The sequence below is a fragment of the Lipotes vexillifer genome, unplaced genomic scaffold (assembly GCF_000442215.2).
Source record: "Lipotes vexillifer unplaced genomic scaffold, Lipotes_vexillifer_v1.1 scaffold490, whole genome shotgun sequence".
NCBI classification, from domain to species: Eukaryota; Metazoa; Chordata; class Mammalia; order Artiodactyla; family Lipotidae; genus Lipotes; species Lipotes vexillifer.
This window is the reverse complement of record NW_006796397.1, coordinates 3391077-3408756: the sequence shown is the minus strand read 5'-3', so window position 1 is coordinate 3408756 and position 17680 is coordinate 3391077. Positions and strand designations below refer to the sequence as shown.

General features: G+C 38.1%; 1 protein-coding gene across 2 annotated transcripts in view; it reads left to right on the top strand.

Annotated features, from left to right (window-relative positions):
• Positions 1-17680, top strand: part of GLMN (glomulin, FKBP associated protein) — a 42630-nt gene that overhangs the window by 5969 nt on the left and 18981 nt on the right. Inside the window, exons 3-12 of one of the 2 annotated variants that reach the window (XM_007468534.1) lie at positions 121-240; positions 1509-1617; positions 3068-3308; positions 4819-4921; positions 11871-12058; positions 14620-14673; positions 16104-16134; positions 16240-16329; positions 17249-17290; positions 17383-17456. In XM_007468534.1, coding sequence (XP_007468596.1) covers positions 121-240; positions 1509-1617; positions 3068-3308; positions 4819-4921; positions 11871-12058; positions 14620-14673; positions 16104-16134; positions 16240-16329; positions 17249-17290; positions 17383-17456 — 1052 coding nt within the window. The remainder of the gene's footprint in view (positions 1-120; positions 241-1508; positions 1618-3067; positions 3309-4818; positions 4922-11870; positions 12059-14619; positions 14674-16103; positions 16135-16239; positions 16330-17248; positions 17291-17382; positions 17457-17680) is intronic. The other variant, XM_007468535.1, reaches the window with a different exon arrangement.

The following is a 17680-nucleotide window of genomic DNA, read 5'->3' as shown; positions in this document are numbered from 1 at the left end:
CTTGCCTCATCTTTCCTGTTTTAGAGGAAATTGTCAGCTCCTCCAGGTTAAGAAAGCTCCCTGTGAGAGTCCTGTAGATGGCAGTATTTGCTTTATTGTACTCTGAAAATGTTTTTACAGGTCATCATTAAGAATATGGGCTGGAATCTTGTTGGTCCTGTTGTTCGATACCTTTTACGGAATGATAAGGAACATGATAAAAGAAAGTATTATTTTCTGATGCTTGATTTATTGGTAAAGGTAAGTTAACACAACTAGATTCTCTTTGTCACAATACACAGCAATATTTTATAATTCCCTTTAACGTTTTTGGTGAGAAAGCTTTTAGTTCATGAAAGTATAGGTGGGAACTCTTTGGAGAAAAGGCCCATCCTTATTTATTGGATGGGCCAGTCCGTTTCATTTTTCCCAAATTTTCTGGATGTAAGAATTATCTGACCTCATCTTAGACCCACTGATTCAGAATCTTCAGAGAGAGACCTAAAAAGCTCTATTTTTAAAAAAGTAGCTTATTGTTCAGATGTGAAATTCATGCTTTAAAGAGGTAGTTTCAGGCCACACTGATGTTTTGGCAACGCTGGAACTAAAATCAAATACGAGTGTTCTTTCTTCTATGGTATGTTACCTAAAAGAATATGAAAAACCTAGAATGCCAGTGATAACAGAGGAAATAAGAGTAGGAAATAGGTTAGTGGTGACTGACAGGCTTAGGTAGACTCTGAGTAAAAGGTTAATAGAGTTATAAGCCAAAAATGATGGTTACAAGAGGGAAATTCTAAGAAAAAGGACGTTATAAGAAGCCACTTAGAGATCACTGTAAACAAACACAAATATGTACTTGAAAAGAGGGAACTCCCTAGATATTAGTTATTAACTATGAGAACTTTTAGAAAAACAAGGCAAGTGAGGCGATAAGATATGACCAGTCAGAAAGCAACGCAAAGTTTTGTCTGTTCAGGAAAAACAAAAGAGACTTTGCACTCATCTAACTACCCTAGCAGTATGAGACAGAAAGATCCCACCTGCTGGAAGCCCTGGGAGACAAAGGCAGCCTTCAGAGTAGACAGGCAAAGCTCAGAGGAAACCTCAGCTCTGGTGTTCAGGCTCTCCTTTCCCCTATTTCTCTAACTTTTCCATTAGTCAGGAATTTAAGTCTCTTAAATGTAGTTGTCCATTGGGAGATGCTTGACTTCTTGCTTTCACAGAATCTCAGACTCTGTTTTGCTAGTGTATTTTTTTAAAATTTAATTTTAACTTTTTATTTTATATTGGAATATAGCCGATTAACAATGTTGTGATAGTTTCGAGTGCACAGCAAAAGAACTCAGCCATACATATACATGTATCCATTCTCCCTGCTAGTGTATTTTTTAAAAACTTTTTTATGAGGTGTTTTACTGTTAAACAAAAATAATTATTCTGTCTCAGTATATGCCTTTTAAAATAATAATCATGTGGCTTTAAATACAACTTGTATTAAACAGGTTCAATTGTGAATATTTTTATAGTTATGTAATCCAAAGGAATTATTGTTGGGTTTGCTTGAGCTGATTGAAGAGCCCTCTGGAAAACAGATATCCCAAATTATTCTTCTTTTACTTCGGCCATTACAAACAGGTAATGAGTATATTGACATCTAAGTGTTTCTTGTTTTATTTGTGTAAGTGCCTTGATATTACTCCAAGATGTCGACATTATAGCAAAGTTTATGCTTAATTATTTTTTTTTTGTATAAATTTATTTATTTATTTTTGGCTGCGTTGGGTCTTCGTTGCTGCGCGTGGGCTTTCTCTAGTGCACCGAGTGAGGACTACTCTTCGTTGCAGTGCACGGGCTTCTTATTGCAGTGGCTTCTCTTGTTGAGGAGCACAGGCTCTAGGTGCACAGGCTTCAGTAGTTGTGGCTCGCAGGCGCAGTAGTTGTGGCTCATGGGTTCTAGAGTACAGGCTCAGTAGTTGTGGTGCACAGGCTTATTTCCTCCACCACACGTGGGATCTTCCTGGACCAGGGCTTGAATCTGTGTCCCCTCCATTGGCAGGCAGATTCTTAACCACTGTGCCACCAGGGAAGTCCCATAGTTTATGCCTAATTATTTAGTACTCTGCTTAAACTAGTAATAGCAATGCCAGTTTGAATCCTACTGCTCTTAGAAAGATGGCAGTACCTGGCACAGAGATGGTACCCAGTAAATATTTTGTTGAATGTCATGCTCTTTTTTATGTGCTTTGTTGTGACCTATAGTTTTTGCTTAACCTTCCTTTCTGCAGCTTATATTTAGAATTTTTCCTGTAAACATATTTAAAGGATTGCCTCTGCAGTGCTCAGTTTGATAGCATTGTGGTAGTCATGTATCTTAATTAAGAACAGTATCGGGCAGGGCATTGCTCAGCCTTTGCTTTAGGAGGTTGGGATTGGGAATAACAAAGGTACTACTGAACAATGAAACAAGTGTGGAAAGAAAAGTTTCCATAACTAAGTGCAAAAACAGTATTGATAAGTAATGGACTTTGGCAACCAAGGCAGACAGTATTTATGCATGGGAAGAGACCACTTTTTTATTTTATAACGTACATATAACTCAGAGTCTGGTAGAAGGACCCAAAATCAGAAGCTAGAGTAAATTTATTTTAAATGTGAATTCCCAACAGCTTTGTATAACTTGAAATATTTAAAGTCTTCTAGAAAAAAAATCTAATACTACTGCCTTTCATTTTTACAGTGCCTTATAGTTTACAAGACACTTGTTCCTACTTTATACTTATAACAGCCAAAAAATATGGAAATAAGTGTTTTCGTTTTAAGTATGTAACCTGTGGTATAAACATACCTAAACAAAATTTCATGGCATCTGTTGTAAAGTGCCATGATTGTAAGATGCTCCATTATTTTATGAACCCCAAAGAAGGAAAAAAATACTGCCAGTTAAGCTATGATATGTCATCCTGATCTCAGAGTTGTCAAAATATGGGGGGGAAATATGTGTTGTACTTCTGCATTTATTGGACTTCTCCCATGTTTAGCATACTTGATGAGGCTGCCTCAAGTAACAACTTGGTCTCTGTTTTAGTGATTCAGAAACTTCGTAACAACAAGGCATATTCAGTTGGATTAGCATTGTCTACGCTTTGGAGTCAGCTGTCTCTCCTTCCTGTTCCATACTCAAAAGAACAAATACAAGCAGATGACTATGGCCTTTGTCAGTGCTGCAAGGCCTTAATAGAGTTCACTAAGCCTTTTGTGGAAGATGTCATTGATAACAAGGAAAGCTCAATGGAAAATGAAAAATTAAAGGATGAAATACTGAAATTGTAAGTATATTTTTAAGAATAATTCATAAAGGACTTAAGTGATAGTTCAGTTATTTTATGCTTCTTTGTTTTATTTGTTTGCAATGGAAATTTAAATCTAGTTTCTAATTTTGAATTTTAGAAGAATATGGGGTTCAGTTGATATAACATGGGCATTTAATGAAGCATTGATATTTAAAAAAAAATGAAACCAAAATCCATTTGTTTAGTTTACTTATATTCTTCTATGGATTGCCTTTACTCATCATGGTAAGTGAATAATAGCAGTGAAGGAAATAGATGGATGTAGCTCAAAGAATCTGGTTTTCTGCAGGGGAATTATGTTTTTACTCTCCCTTTGAAAGCAGCAGAAGAGGCACCAGACAGTTGAACTTCCAATTTGACAACAGAAACACTAGCAGAGAACCCGGTAGCATTCACTCCAGGGGTACTGTAGACCAGCAGTCCCCAACCTTTTTGGCACCAGGGACCAGTTTCGTGGTAGACAATTTTTCCACGGACGAGGAGGGGCGGGAGGTGGGGGGATGGTTCAGGCGGTAATGCAAGTGATGGGGAGCCATGGGGGGTGATGGGGAGCGGCAGATGAAGCTTCGCTGGCTCGCCCGCTGCTCACCTCCTGCTGTGCGGCCCGGTTCCTACCAGGTCGAGGACCAGTACCGGTCCGTGGCCCAGGGGTTGGGGACCCCTGCTGTAGTCTATGTATGCACTGTTCAGTATGGCTGTCAAACACTTGACATATGGTTAGTCCAAATTTAGTGCTCTAAGTGTAAAATCCTCCCTGTATTTCGAAGACTTGTTACTAAAAGAAATACTAAAATACCTCAATAATTTTTATACTGGTAACATTGAAATAATGTTTCTGACATATGGGTTAATAATAAGATAAATTATTTAAATTAATTTCTCTTGTCTCTTACTATTTTAATGTGACTACTAAAAAATTTTTAATTATATATGGGGCTTTAATTATATATGGGACTCTTGGATAGTGCTGGACTGGATTATATTGAACAACATGGACCAGTAATTTTAGTTTTAAAATTTTGAGACTAAAACCACTGTCAGCTTTTTATTTTGTCAGGTTAGGACATTAAAGCATTTTTTTACCATTTATAAAACCCATTATTTCCTGAAAGAAAACATATTTTAACTAAAGTAGGTAAGGCTTAATCACAGAATAAATTTGATTTTCTAAATAAAACAAATATAGCTTTATGAAAAAATTACTTCATTGTCCTGATTTTCCTTAAACTAATGAAAACTACATATACACTGGCACTGGTCCTAAGATAAATATTCAGTATCCACTTCCAGACATGGAAGTGACTCTCTCTACATTGAATCTAGCAAGGTATTCTCATGCTCTCCCCATTACTAGTAAGAAGGATCTTACATCACCAGTTTTACAGGCCATTGGGTTATTGGTGCTTATGTTATTTTTCATGTGAAAACTAGTTATTTTATACTTAGGAAGTGCTGTATTCATCGTTACCCATTTCTTAAATTTTAGTTGTTTCAGAAGCTTGAAATGCCCTTTGCTGACAGCACAATTCCTTGAGCAGTCTGATGACACTGTAGATGATCCTTTAAGGTGTTTTGCATCTGAAATAATAGTAAGTACAGCTAATTTAATGTTATAAAATCTGCTATAATCTAAAATATTACCTGCTGTATTCTCATATACTGCACATGGGCAGGTAAATAGATACATTTATTAATAAAGCAATATGTATTTTTTATAGAATATAGATAAACAAAAAGATGAAAAACAAACAGCAATAATTTCAATAACTAGATATAAATAATATTAACACCTGTATTGGAAAAATCTACAGTTCTCCTTCTGTGTCTTTTTCCTTTACTTTCACTCAGAACACTTCACTTCTGGCATTTCTGGTCATAAAATGTGTGGGGGTTTTATCTTTTCTTTTTTAAAAAATAAATTTATTTATTTATTTATTTTTAGCCGTGTTGGGTCTTCGTTGCTGCACATGGGCTTTCTCTAGTTGTGGCGAGCGGGGGCTACTCTTCATTGTGGTGCGTGTGCTACTCATTGCGGTGGCTTCTCTTGTTGCAGAGCACTGGCTCTAGGTGCACAAGCTCAGTAGTTGTGGCACACGGGCTTAGTTGCTCCACCGTATGTGGGATCTTCCTGGACCAGGACTCGAACCCGTGTCCCCTGCATTGGTAGGCAGATTCCTAGCCTCTGAGGGAATCAGCCTACCAATGCAGCCACCAGGGAAGTCCCATTGGGTTTCTTTCCCACACGAAACAATTCTGCAGCACCAGCTGGGTGTCCTACAGTTAAACTCAATTTTGACACTAACTACCTGGAGATAGTATCAGATTCTGCAGGTTAAGGGCTCAGTCCCATGAGACTGCTCCCTATTTCAGATGCCAAGTGCTCGTGTTAGGTCCCCAGGTTACCCACAACTTCTGTTTGACTTGGCTACAAATCAGAGGTTCCGTGACCTCCTCCCCTTTGGGTTCGATTATTTGCTAGAACGGCTCACAGAATTAAAGGAAACCCTTACTTATGTTTACTAGTTTATTAAAGGATATGATAAAGGATGCAGATGAACAGCCAAATGAAGAGATAATTAAACATAGGTCAAGGTTTGGGAGGGTCTCAAGTGCATGAGCTTCTGTTCTCATGATGTTGGAGTGCGTCACGCTCCCAGTATGTGGATGTGTTCGCTAACCTGGAAGCTCTCTGAAACCCATACTTCGGGGATTTTATGGAGGCTTCCTCATTTAGGCATGATAAGATATTAACTCCATTTCCAGTCCCTCTCCCCTCTCTACAGAACTGAGGGATGGGGCTCAAAATTCCAAGCTTCTAATCATGGCTTGGTCTTTCTCATTACCACCCCCCATCCAGGAACCATCTTAGTGCCCACTCAGAGTCACTTTAATAGAACAAAAGATGCTCCTAGTGTCTTATCATTTAAGAATTTACAGAGGTTTTAGAGCTCTTTGTAAGGGACAGGGTTAAAGACCAACATTAGAACAAGAGATGTGCCTAGTGCTCTTATCACTTAGGAAGTTATAAGGGTTTCAGGAAAAAAAGAAAAAAAAGGATTTCAGGAGCCCTGTGCCAGCAACCATTAGCAGAGACCAATATAGATATATTTTCTGTTATCTCACAACACTTTCCAGACTTTTTTCTGCTCTAATACTTATAAATAAATAAATATATACATATATAATTTTTGAATAGATCCTATCATATTATATAGTTGACCCTTGAACAATGCTCAGGGGGTAGGGGCACCACAACTCTGCTCAGTCAAAAATCTGTGTATAACTTACAGTCAGCCCTCTGTATCCTGAATTTGAAATTTGAGGAGGGATAGGAGGAGTTAGGAGAGGAGATGCCAGAACTTTAGGGGAAATAGCTTCTGAGGATGAGAGATGATTTGGTAACTGATACAAACAGATACATAGTTTAATGGGGTTAATGCCAATGGTCAAGGTAGCGGTAAAGGGGTTATGAGTGATGAAGAGGGATGGGGGAAGGGATTTTCCCAGGAGCACATAAGAGCCTGGGGCCTCTTCATTGTTGCCAATGCTAGAGTACAGTGTAAACCTCTGGATCCAATATAAACAGCACCATATATGATATATGTACCCCAAGATGTCTATGAAAGTTGGAAACTGTTAAGGATTTTAAGCCTGGGAGTGATATAATCAAACTGTTTTGAGTTCATCACTTTATTGGAGGATGAACTTAACTAAGAGTGGAAGTAGGGAGATGGGTTAGGTGTCTTTTGGGAGTTACGTGATAATGATGAGAGCCTGAGTATGGAAAGAAGAGAAGGCAGATTTGAGAACTTTAAAGGTAGATAAAATTAGCAAAGTTTGGTAATGGATTGGATTTAGAAGAATAGTAAAAAGGTTGAGTTATGGACAAGGTTTTTTGCTTAGTTAACAGGACAGGTGAAGTTGCCAATAATTAAGATAGAGAATACACAGCAAGCAGTAGGGGGTTTTGTACTTAAAAAAATTTTTTTATTATGGAAATATAAGACATTCATAAAAATAGAACAATATAACATACTCTAATGTACCTCCTGCCCCGCTTTAACAATTATCAACCTTTTTGCCAGTCTTGTTTTATCTAGCCTCCCTCTTTTTTCTTGAGTTGATAAGCAATGTAAAGTTAGTTTATTTTTTTTTAATTTTTTAAAATTAATTTTTATTGGTGTATAGTTGATACTGTGTATCAATACTGTGTATTGTTGATGTTGTGTTAGTTTTAGGTGTATAGCAAAGTGATTCAGTTATACATATACATATATCCACTCTTATTCTTTCTCTGTAATAGGCCATTACAGAGTACTGAGTAGAGTCCCTGTGCTATACAGTAGGTCCTTGTTAGTGATCTATTTTATATACAGTAGTGCGTGTATGTCAGTCCCAATCTCCCAGTTCATCCCTCCCCCCACCCCCAGCCTCCCTCTTTTTTTGCTGTAGTATTTTATAGAAAGTCTAGATATATCATTTCATCTGTGAGTCTTTGTGTATGCTTCTCTTATTGGTAAAGACTTTTTAAAAAACATAGCCACAATGCCATTATGACACCTAACAAGATTAACAATAATTTCTAATATATGTATCTCTAATACCCAGAGAGAACAGGTTTTTAAGGAGCAGATTTTGGAAAAGAGTAGATGAGATTACCCAAAGCGGTAGATCAATGTGAGAAAAGAAAAGCGTTCAGGACTGAATCCTGTAGGGTACCAGCACTTAAGATGAGCCCACCAAAGAGACCAAGAAAGGAGAGTCAAAGAGGTGATGAAAATATCACAGAACTGGGGTAGTGGAGTTCAGGAAGAAGGAAATGATTGCTACTGTTAAAAGCAGCAGAGATAGTCTGTAGAGTAGGAGTTGAAAAGCATCCGTTGGATTTAGGAAGTAAGATGACATTGATAATCTTAGCAAGAGCAGTTTGAGTGGAGTGTGGGAGACAAAAATCAGTGGACTAGATAAAGGAGTGCATGAAAAATGAGAAAAAGGAGATGACTAGTATAAGCTATTCTTTAAGAGTTTGGATGAATAAGGAAGAAGAGAGGAAATAGAGAAGACACGGCCTTAGATAGGAAGGTAACTGGGGGAGACAGGAGGTGTGAGCATGTTTATAGACTGAAGGGGTGGGAGCCATCACAGGGGAAAAGAGAAGTCTTATGGGATAACTGAAATAATGTGGCTCAAGGAGAGCAGACAGCCGGGCATGGGATTGAGGACACCTGGAGAGGAAGAGGCAAGAACTGGTATGTAGATAGAAAAATTTGTAGCAGAAATGGAGTATTATAATTGAGGGAATTATATTATTATTATAATATAATTATTAATATTATTATAATTGAGGGAATCAGACCCACTGTCCTCAGATCCCTTAAGAATGAGAGGTGAAGGGCTTCCCTGGTGGTGCAGTGGTTGAGAGTCTGCCTGCCGATGCAGGGGGCATGGGTTCGTGCCCTTGGCCGGGAAGATCCCACGTGCCACAGAGCGGCTAGGCCCGTGAGCCATGGCCGCTGAGCCTGCACGTCCAGAGCCTGTGCCCCGCAACAGGAGAGGCCACAACAGTGAGAGGCCTGCGTACCACAAAAAAAAAAGAATGAGAGGCGGAAATGAGGGCTGAACAAGGGGCTTCAGGAAACTGGTAAAGGTTTAGAATATTGAGTGGAAAGAAAAGAGAGGTAGAAGACGAAGAAAATATTAGTCAGTAGTGCTAAGCACTTGGCGACTGTGGTTGGAGACCACAACTATAGTGATAATACTATTTTTGTGTGATTTTTCTCGAGCAGTACTCAGCTACCTGGGTGTAGAAGTAGAGAAGGTGGTTTGTAGCTGTTTTGGGAAAGAAGGAGATTAAGAGGGGACAGATGGGTAGGTTAAAATGAAGGCATAACAAGACTAGAGAAGTTAGAGGTAGATGAGTAGGTTGGCATGGGCGATAAAACAAGAAATTGTGGTCAGAAAATGAGATGCTGGAGTTTAGGTATCTAATATGGAATAGTTCCAAATTTTGATAGAGATCCAGGATGGAATTAGGTGCCAAAACGGATTAGAAATTAAGGTCATTAGAATTTAGTGGTCAGAAAAACCATGAGGCTGGCCTGTTACAGGAGTTATCTACATGAACATGCAATTTTTCTAGGATCATAGCAGGAGTTGGATAGAGAAAAAGGATGTGAGCAGGTACCAGTCTTCCGTGAACATGGGGAAATGACCAGGAAGTCAGCGTATGACAGAGATGAGGACAGATAAAGGGCAGTATGGCACCTGCCTCAAAGGAAAATGTGCTTTTGCCTGAGAGTGCAGGAAGAACCAAGATAATACTAAGCCTCTACCCATACCACCCTTTCCTACTGCTGCCTTCCTCGCTGTGCAATGTAAGAGGTGTGAGAGTATGAGCAGCTCCCACCAGAAACCAGTCAGGTTTAATGAGAGCAGTGAGATAGAGTCAGCATCCTATGAAGAGGTTGAGGGTATAGGGAAGAGGTTCTAAGGTCTCAGTCAGTGGAAGGCACATTACAAGTAAAGCCAGCAGTGAGGAAGCACAAAGCAGTTAAGAAATAGAAGTGAAATCAGGGTAGGAAGTGAAGTGAGGAGGTGCCTTCTGTTCTATGCTGAAGTATAGGTAAATGTGGCATGCCTCAGCCATCCCTCTGGCACAAGTTGTTTTGGTATAGAACTGCTTGAATGTCCTAGGGGCAGCAGCATAGGAACATTTCATGAAAGGGCAAAGACTGCCTTGAGAAATTGTAGAGGTGCAGGTATGTTGGGTCTGAGCAAGGCTGCTGGATGGTGTGTGGATAGATAGTGAAGACCCTAATTGGACACAGATGGACCCCTAATATCTACAGCAGCACTGTAGGATCTGGTTACATATAATGATTTTTTAAAAGGCTAATAACCTTCCTCTGGAAAAAAAAACCCAAAACACATCTAGCATTGGCTGAATGAAGAAATGGAGCTTCATGATTAAGAGGACATTTGGAATCTGAATACAGTAAATTTTTGTTTTATGGATATAACAAGAATGCAAGGCTTCGAAAATCAGTATGTATTTAGCATCTGGTGGCTGAATAGCAGTCTCTTGTGACTGAGGATTATTTTCCATGGTTGATTTTTGTGTTCTGAAATGACTAATGGAGACATCTGGAGTAGGCAGGTTTTAACTCCCTGAAGACCAGAAAAGTGTTATTTGGCTTTCTAATTCTCTACAATGGGCAGGCCCAGTGCCTGGCACTCAAGTATTTATTGAATAAATGAGTGAATATGTGGAAGGTCAGCTTTAGCTTAGCTGTTCCCTTGACTTCTATATAGTAGTTTGTTGTGACCTTAACTTTCTTAAACTTTTTTGGTGGAGCTTCTCAATAAATATTGACATACGTATTATGTCGTTTTCTAGATAAGGAAACTGAAGCTTTAAAGAGGTTAGGTAACTAACCCAGTGTCTAACAGCTAATAGGTGGTGGAGCCAAAACTCAGATTAATTTCATTGGATACTGAAGGTCAGGTGCTTTCCAGCACACTAGAATTGGAAATGATATAAGAGGCATAGGAGTGACCTTGTATTTCTTAAGTCTCTCTTTTTCTCTTTCCTTCCCCCCTTAAAACAAATGAACAAACATAAAACTGTAGTCAGTTAACTCAGGCAGGGATGCTTCTCTTTCTCCTACAACACAAGAGCCCATATGACCTGAGGTATCAGTACTGTTTCCTCTGTCTCTTCAGCCACTGGCCAGTATTCCTCCTGCCCACTCAGTATCCAGGCAGACAGTGGTCAGTAGAGCATTCCTAGAGTATTCTTCATTTGAGTAGTTTATTGTCATTTCATGATACTTGTATGTCTCACGTTTTTAGATTGTTTTCAAATATCTCAAGCATTTTTTAAATTGTGATAAAATATATATATAATTTACCATTTTAACCATTAACTGTATAGTTCAGTGGCATTAAGTACATTCACATTGTTGTGTAATGATCACCACCATCCATCTCCAGAACTGTTTCATCTTCCCACCCACTTAGTTCCTTCAGGTTGTTGGCAAAAACTTATCTTCTTGAACCTGTAGGATTGAGGTCCCCATTTTCTTGCTGGCCAGGGAACACTTTTCAGTTTCTATAAGCTGCCTGTGGCTCCTTGACAGACAGCCCTCTTCATAGGCCCCCTCATAACTTGGCAGATTAGTTCTTTAAAGCCAGCAGGGGTGAGTTTCTGACTCTTAAGGAGGGCCTGGATCCTGTTTAAAAATGTTCTTCCTGTTAAGTCGGGCCCATGGAGAATAGTGTCTCTTCTCAACTCAAATCAGCTGACTTGGGACTTTAATTACATCTGCAAAAATCCCTTCACTTTTGTCATATAACATAATATAATCATAGGAGTGGCATCTTGCCATATTCTGTTGGTTAGAAGCAAGTCTCACAGGTCCCACTGACACTCAAGAGGAGGGGATTTTATAGGATGGGGATTTTTTAGGATGTGAATATGGGGTGGGAGATGGCACAGTAGAGTGTCTGCTATAGCTTCCTTTTTTATCCATTTCACAGGGATTTTTATCAGCAATTGGACACCCTTTCCTCAAAATGATTTTTAATCATGGAAGGAAAAAGAAGACTTGGGATTATCTTGAATTTGAGGAAGAAGAAGACAAACAGTTATCAGACTCTATGGCTTCTCTGGCATATCTAGTATTTGTACAGGGCATCAGTATTGATCAGCTTCCAATGGTCTTAAGGTAGGAGTTATTGTTTATTTATATATTCTGAAAGGAATAGCATCAAACTCATTTATCTAATGTCCAATATGTGTTTTTTAATGTAGTAGTACATTTTCAATGAAGTACAAACAAAACCTGTTTTTATGCTAAATATTACTGCGTATAATCCCTTAAAGCCAGTAGTCATCAAGTAGTGAAAGTGGTTGGGTGGGTGGGTGTTGAAATAGACTTAAGGAATGATTTGGACAAGAGTCACAAAGTGTTAAACTGGGGGCTTCCCTGGTGGTGCAGTGGTTGAGAGTCTGCCTGCCGATGCAGGGGACACGGGTTTGTGCCCCGGTCCGGGAGGATCCCACGTGCCGTGGAGCGGCTGGGCCCGTGAGCCATGGCCGCTGAGCCTGTGCGTCCGGAGCCTGTGCTCCGCAAGGGAGAGGCCGGAACAGTGAGAGGCCCGTGTACCGCAAAAAAAAAAAAAAAAAAGTGTTAAACTGAACTTGGTTTTGAAGCTGTTGGGCCAGTTACCAATAGGATAGTCTAAATTGCCATCATCTTTTTTTTTTTTTTTTTTTTTAATAATACACAATGTATTTATTTATTTATTTATGGCTGTGTTGGGTCTTCATTTCTGTGCATGGGCTTTCTCTAGTTGTGGCAAGTGGGGGTCACTCTTCATCGCGGTGCGCAGGCCTCTCACTATCGCGGCCTCTGTTGTTGCGGAGCACAGGCTCCAGACGCGCAGGCTCAGTAATTGTGGCTCACGGGCCCAGTCGCTCCATGGCATGTGGGATTTTCCCAGACCAGGGCTCGAACCTGTGTCGTCTGCATTGGCAGGCAGATTCTCAACCACTGCGCCACCAGGGAAGCCCTGCCATCATCTTTTCACTGGATTATTAATGTAATCCTGAGTGTATATTTATATATCTACCCTCAATCCCTTTTAATCCAATTTATTCTCAACACATAGAAAGTGAAGCCTTTAAGAGTCGTCCCTTAATGAAAACCCTTCAGTGGCTTCCTAAATGGCTCTAAGAATAAAGTCTTAAATGCCTTCCCATGAGACAAGCTTATGCATGATCTGGTCCTTGCTTTATTGTCCTGATTCATCTCCTACCAACTTTCCTCTTGTTTACTGTGCTCCAGTAACACAGATCTTTTGGTTTCTTGTTCACATGTGTCATGAACCTTCCTGCTATAAGACCTTTGTACACGCTTAGAACCATCTTTATCCTAAATATAGCTTTCTGAGGAAAGCCTTCTTTACCACCCAATTTAGGCTGAATCTTCCTGTTACAATGACCTTGACCTTGTGTTTCATTTCCCATAAAGTTTTTAAACTAAATTTTTAATCAAAACTTTAAAAAATAAATACATATTTCTATAATGTAACACCTTTTAGACTTTAAGGTCCATGATAATAAAGATTGTGTATTTGTGTTGCAGGCCTTGGGCGTATTTGTGTAATTTGTATATTTAGGTATGAATATACCTGGAGATACATTTGTATGTAAATATAGCAATAATAGCTACCACTTGCATGTTTACCATGTATTAAACACTATAACAGCTTTGTATACATTATCTAATCTTTATAATAACCCTTTTAAATAGAGCACTATCTCATTTTACAGATGAAAATAACTAGCTTAGACAAGTTACGATACATACCACCCAAGATCATACAACTAGTTAGTAGGATAGGTGGAATTCAAACATAGTTCTGTCTGACCCCAGAGCATATACCCTTAATCACACTCTACCACCAGAATGACTTAGGTATGTATATTAGTGTGCTAGAGCTGCCATAACAAAGTACCACACACTGTGGATAGCTTAAAATAACAGAAATTTATTATCTTATCATTCTAGAGGTTAGAAGTCTGAGGTCAAGGTGTGGTCAGGATTGGTTCCTTCTGAGTGCTGTGAAGGAGAATCTGTTCCATGCTTCTTTCCTAGCTTCTGGTGGTTTACTGGCAGTCCTTGATGTTCTTTGGCTTATAGATGCATCACTCCAGTCTCTGCCTTCATGTTCATATAGAATTCTCCCTGTGTGCTGGTCTCTGTCCACATTTCCCTTTTTTATAAGGATACCAGTCATACTGGATTAAGACTAATATTAATGACCTCAGTTTATCTTGATTACCTCTGTAAAGATCCTGTCCCTAGGGTGGGGCGGGGGTCCTGCTCTGTGCCTGCCCATCACTACCCCAACTTTTTAAGAAAGAGAGACTTTTTCTCCATATGAGGTCATATGCTGAGGTACTGGCAGTTAGGACTCCAGCATGGGCCTCTCACTGCCGTGGCCTCTCCCGTTGCGGAGCACAGGCTCCAGACGCACAGGTTCAGCGGCCATGGCTCACGGGCCCAGCCGCTCCGCGTCATGCGGGGTCTTCCCGGACCGGGGCACGAATCCGTGTCCCCTGCATCGGCAGGCAGACTCTCAACCACTGCGCTACCAGGGAAGCCCCAGCGTATCTTTTTTGAGGGGACACAATTCAACCCATAACAGTATTTATGTATGTAAAACTAAAGGTGCGTGTGTATGTGTGTGTGTTTATATATACATTTTTTTCCTATTTTAGCCCATCATACCTTTTGCAATTTAATATGGGGCATATTGAAGTCCTTTTACAAAGGTAAGATCATTTAGATGGCATCTCAGAATTAAATAGTAATGTTAAAATAGTCCTTGTCAAGATCAGGGAAGACTTTCTCTTTGCCAGACCCTAGTTAATTAATTATTTTATAAAATAGTGAAGCAGATATTCACAGCAGAGAGAGAAATGAACCAAGGAGGTTTTTACAACAAAACCTCTTATTTTAAACTGAAGATAATTTTAAAATATTGTCTTCTAAGGAGGTTTCCAGTCATCTGCTTCTAAGATTTCTTTGCTTATTTTAGAAGTTGATAAATTAAACCACCTCTATCCCACTGCAGCCTTGTCTGATCTAAGGAGGGGTGGTCAATAAAAGAAATTCATCCTTAGTTTTGCTTCATGGACACAGTCTGTGAACTGCATCAAAAGGAAGGAAGTGTCTTAACTCCACTTTTTATAACTTAGATTATTGATAGTGATATCATTCAATAGCTTTTCTCATTTGAGGCACTAATAAGAAGGAAGACTTCCTCTTTTTAAAAAAAATTACCAAGTAACAGGTATGCGTAATTTTCCCAGACAGATATTTAAGAATTTTGCCAAACTCTATATGCTTTGTTTTCTTTTTCTATAACATATTTAAATTATCTCTTGAGATCAGTCAGGGCCTTATCCTCTAGGAATACTGGTGACAGTTTATTAATCCCATCTCTTGCCAGGTGAAGGAAGATTTGTAACATGGCAAATGTCCAAAGCCTCAGCCTACAAGGCAGGAATTTCTAAGGGTCTCCTGGCACAAGTAGTTATTAACTCTGTAAATTTACTGTATTATGTACATCTTAATGATTTTACATTTTTACTTAGCTTCTGTTATATTCATAAAATGAGAATATGTATTGATTTCAATCTTAAGTTCTATAGTCTTAAGATTTCCAAACTGTTTAGTGATTGAGCCAAAAAATGTAACATTTTTAATTCCTTGTATGGTTAGAATAAGAACCTGGAGCCTGAGATAATATTTTTTGCCACAGATCTTAAATATTTAGTTAACAATGATTGTAAAACTTAATAATCACAAATGGAAAGCATTAATTTATATATATATATAATTTATATATATATATATATAAAGAATTGAGAAGATTTTACCGATTAATCAATTAGAATACTTAGTATTATATCAGGTATAATTGATTTCTTAGCACTTACTGTTGAAGATCTACTGATCTGATACCAGGAAATAAGCCCTGAGTGGGCTGCTTTTGGTTAGATTTGGATATCAGTAGCCAAATCAAAAGACAGATCAAAGGTGGGTTAAGAATTTTGACTAGGTTCTTCAATAGAATTTCTCCTTAATATGTATTTTTTAAGTATTTAAATTTAATTTTTGCTTTATTTTTCCTAAAATGAAGAATAATTCTAAAGCAGTTTAGAAAACCATGTTGATAAATTTTAATATTCTCTTCCAGAACAGAGGAGTCTGTTTTCTCCAAAGGATTGGTAAGATTTGTTTGCACCCATTATAATTTAAATACATAGTCATGTTAACAAATACAGCTGTTGACTTTACCATATATGTATCTCTGCGTATATTTTCATCTGTAGTATCTGTTGGAGAATGGTTTATTGAGAATAGAGGACAACAGTCTACTTCACCAGCACTTAGAAATCAAGAGTTTTCTTACTGTACCTCAGGTAAGTAAAATATGTATTCTAATCTTGAAAAAAGCCCCTTTCCTATTCTGAACTTAAGTAAAGGTCTTTTCAGACTCCTCTCCCACTTTCTTCTCCATATCCTTTGAAAACTCTAGTGCCTTGCTGTCCAATAGGACTTTTTGTGATGGTAAAATTGTCCTATTATCTGTGCCATACAGTTTGAAAGCCACTAGCCACACTGAACACTTGAGATGTTCACTTGAAATGTGGAACTGAATTCTAAATTTTATTTAATTTAAATTAATTTAAACTTAAATAGCTGTATGTGGCTAGTGGCTACTGTAGTTGACAGCATAGCATGTAGTGGAAAAATATAACTTGCGTCCTCAACACTTTGGTTCTGTAGAAACCCTGGAAAATGAAGCTCCTTTACTTTTATCATAACTCAAGTCCTCAGGACTCCATCAAGGCGTGTATAACTCATTACTACAAAGACATTTTTTTTTTCCCTCCTGTGATTTATTTTGCCTGTTTATTAGTTATACTGTTTGTTAGTTATCATAGCCAAGTAGGTGTTGGATGTCAATGTAGAAAATTGTTTTTCCACTATTTAAATAGAAAAATACGGCTTTTGTTAGTATAATAAGCCTGATTATTTTAAATTAATGGATTATATTTCTGTATGTTCGGTTTCATTTTTTTTGCCACTCTAGACATAATTGAAAATTACTTCTAACGATATACTTTGTAACACCCACTCAATAGCACTTACAAAATGGATTGTACTAAGCTCCCTGTAGACAAAACAGTAGAATGAAAGGCTCAGGGAAAAATTTACTTCATCTTTAAATCTCTTGCCCTCATTTCTCTGAATTTTTAGTGTCCATTGATAATATAGTTGTTTCTTTGTAGTCAATATAATCTAATGTTTGAATTAAAAAATTTTTTTAATTTCCAGGGCTTAGTCAAAGTAATGACACTCTGCCCCACTGAGACACTGGTATGTAAATGTCTGGAACTAAATGAGTTACAGTGAGAAATTTTAATAAATAATCTTTAGTTTATATAACAATATTATTTGTTCCATTTTAGAGGAAAAAGGGTTTAGCTATGCTTCAGCTGTATATTAACAAGTTGGATCCACAAGGCAAATATACTTTATTTAGGTATGTATCAATGGTTAATTGCAAAATGTGTGGTTGATTAAAAACCAAATTAATGCCATTAATTATTCTAGGTTACTGTATTTTGGTATGTTTTACATGTAATTCTTCTCTACTTGGAATCCACATCATAATAAATTCTCTTCTCTGTGTTAGGTAGTGAAGGGTTAATCAAAAATTATGTATACATATATAAATATATATTACATGAATAATAGTATATATTT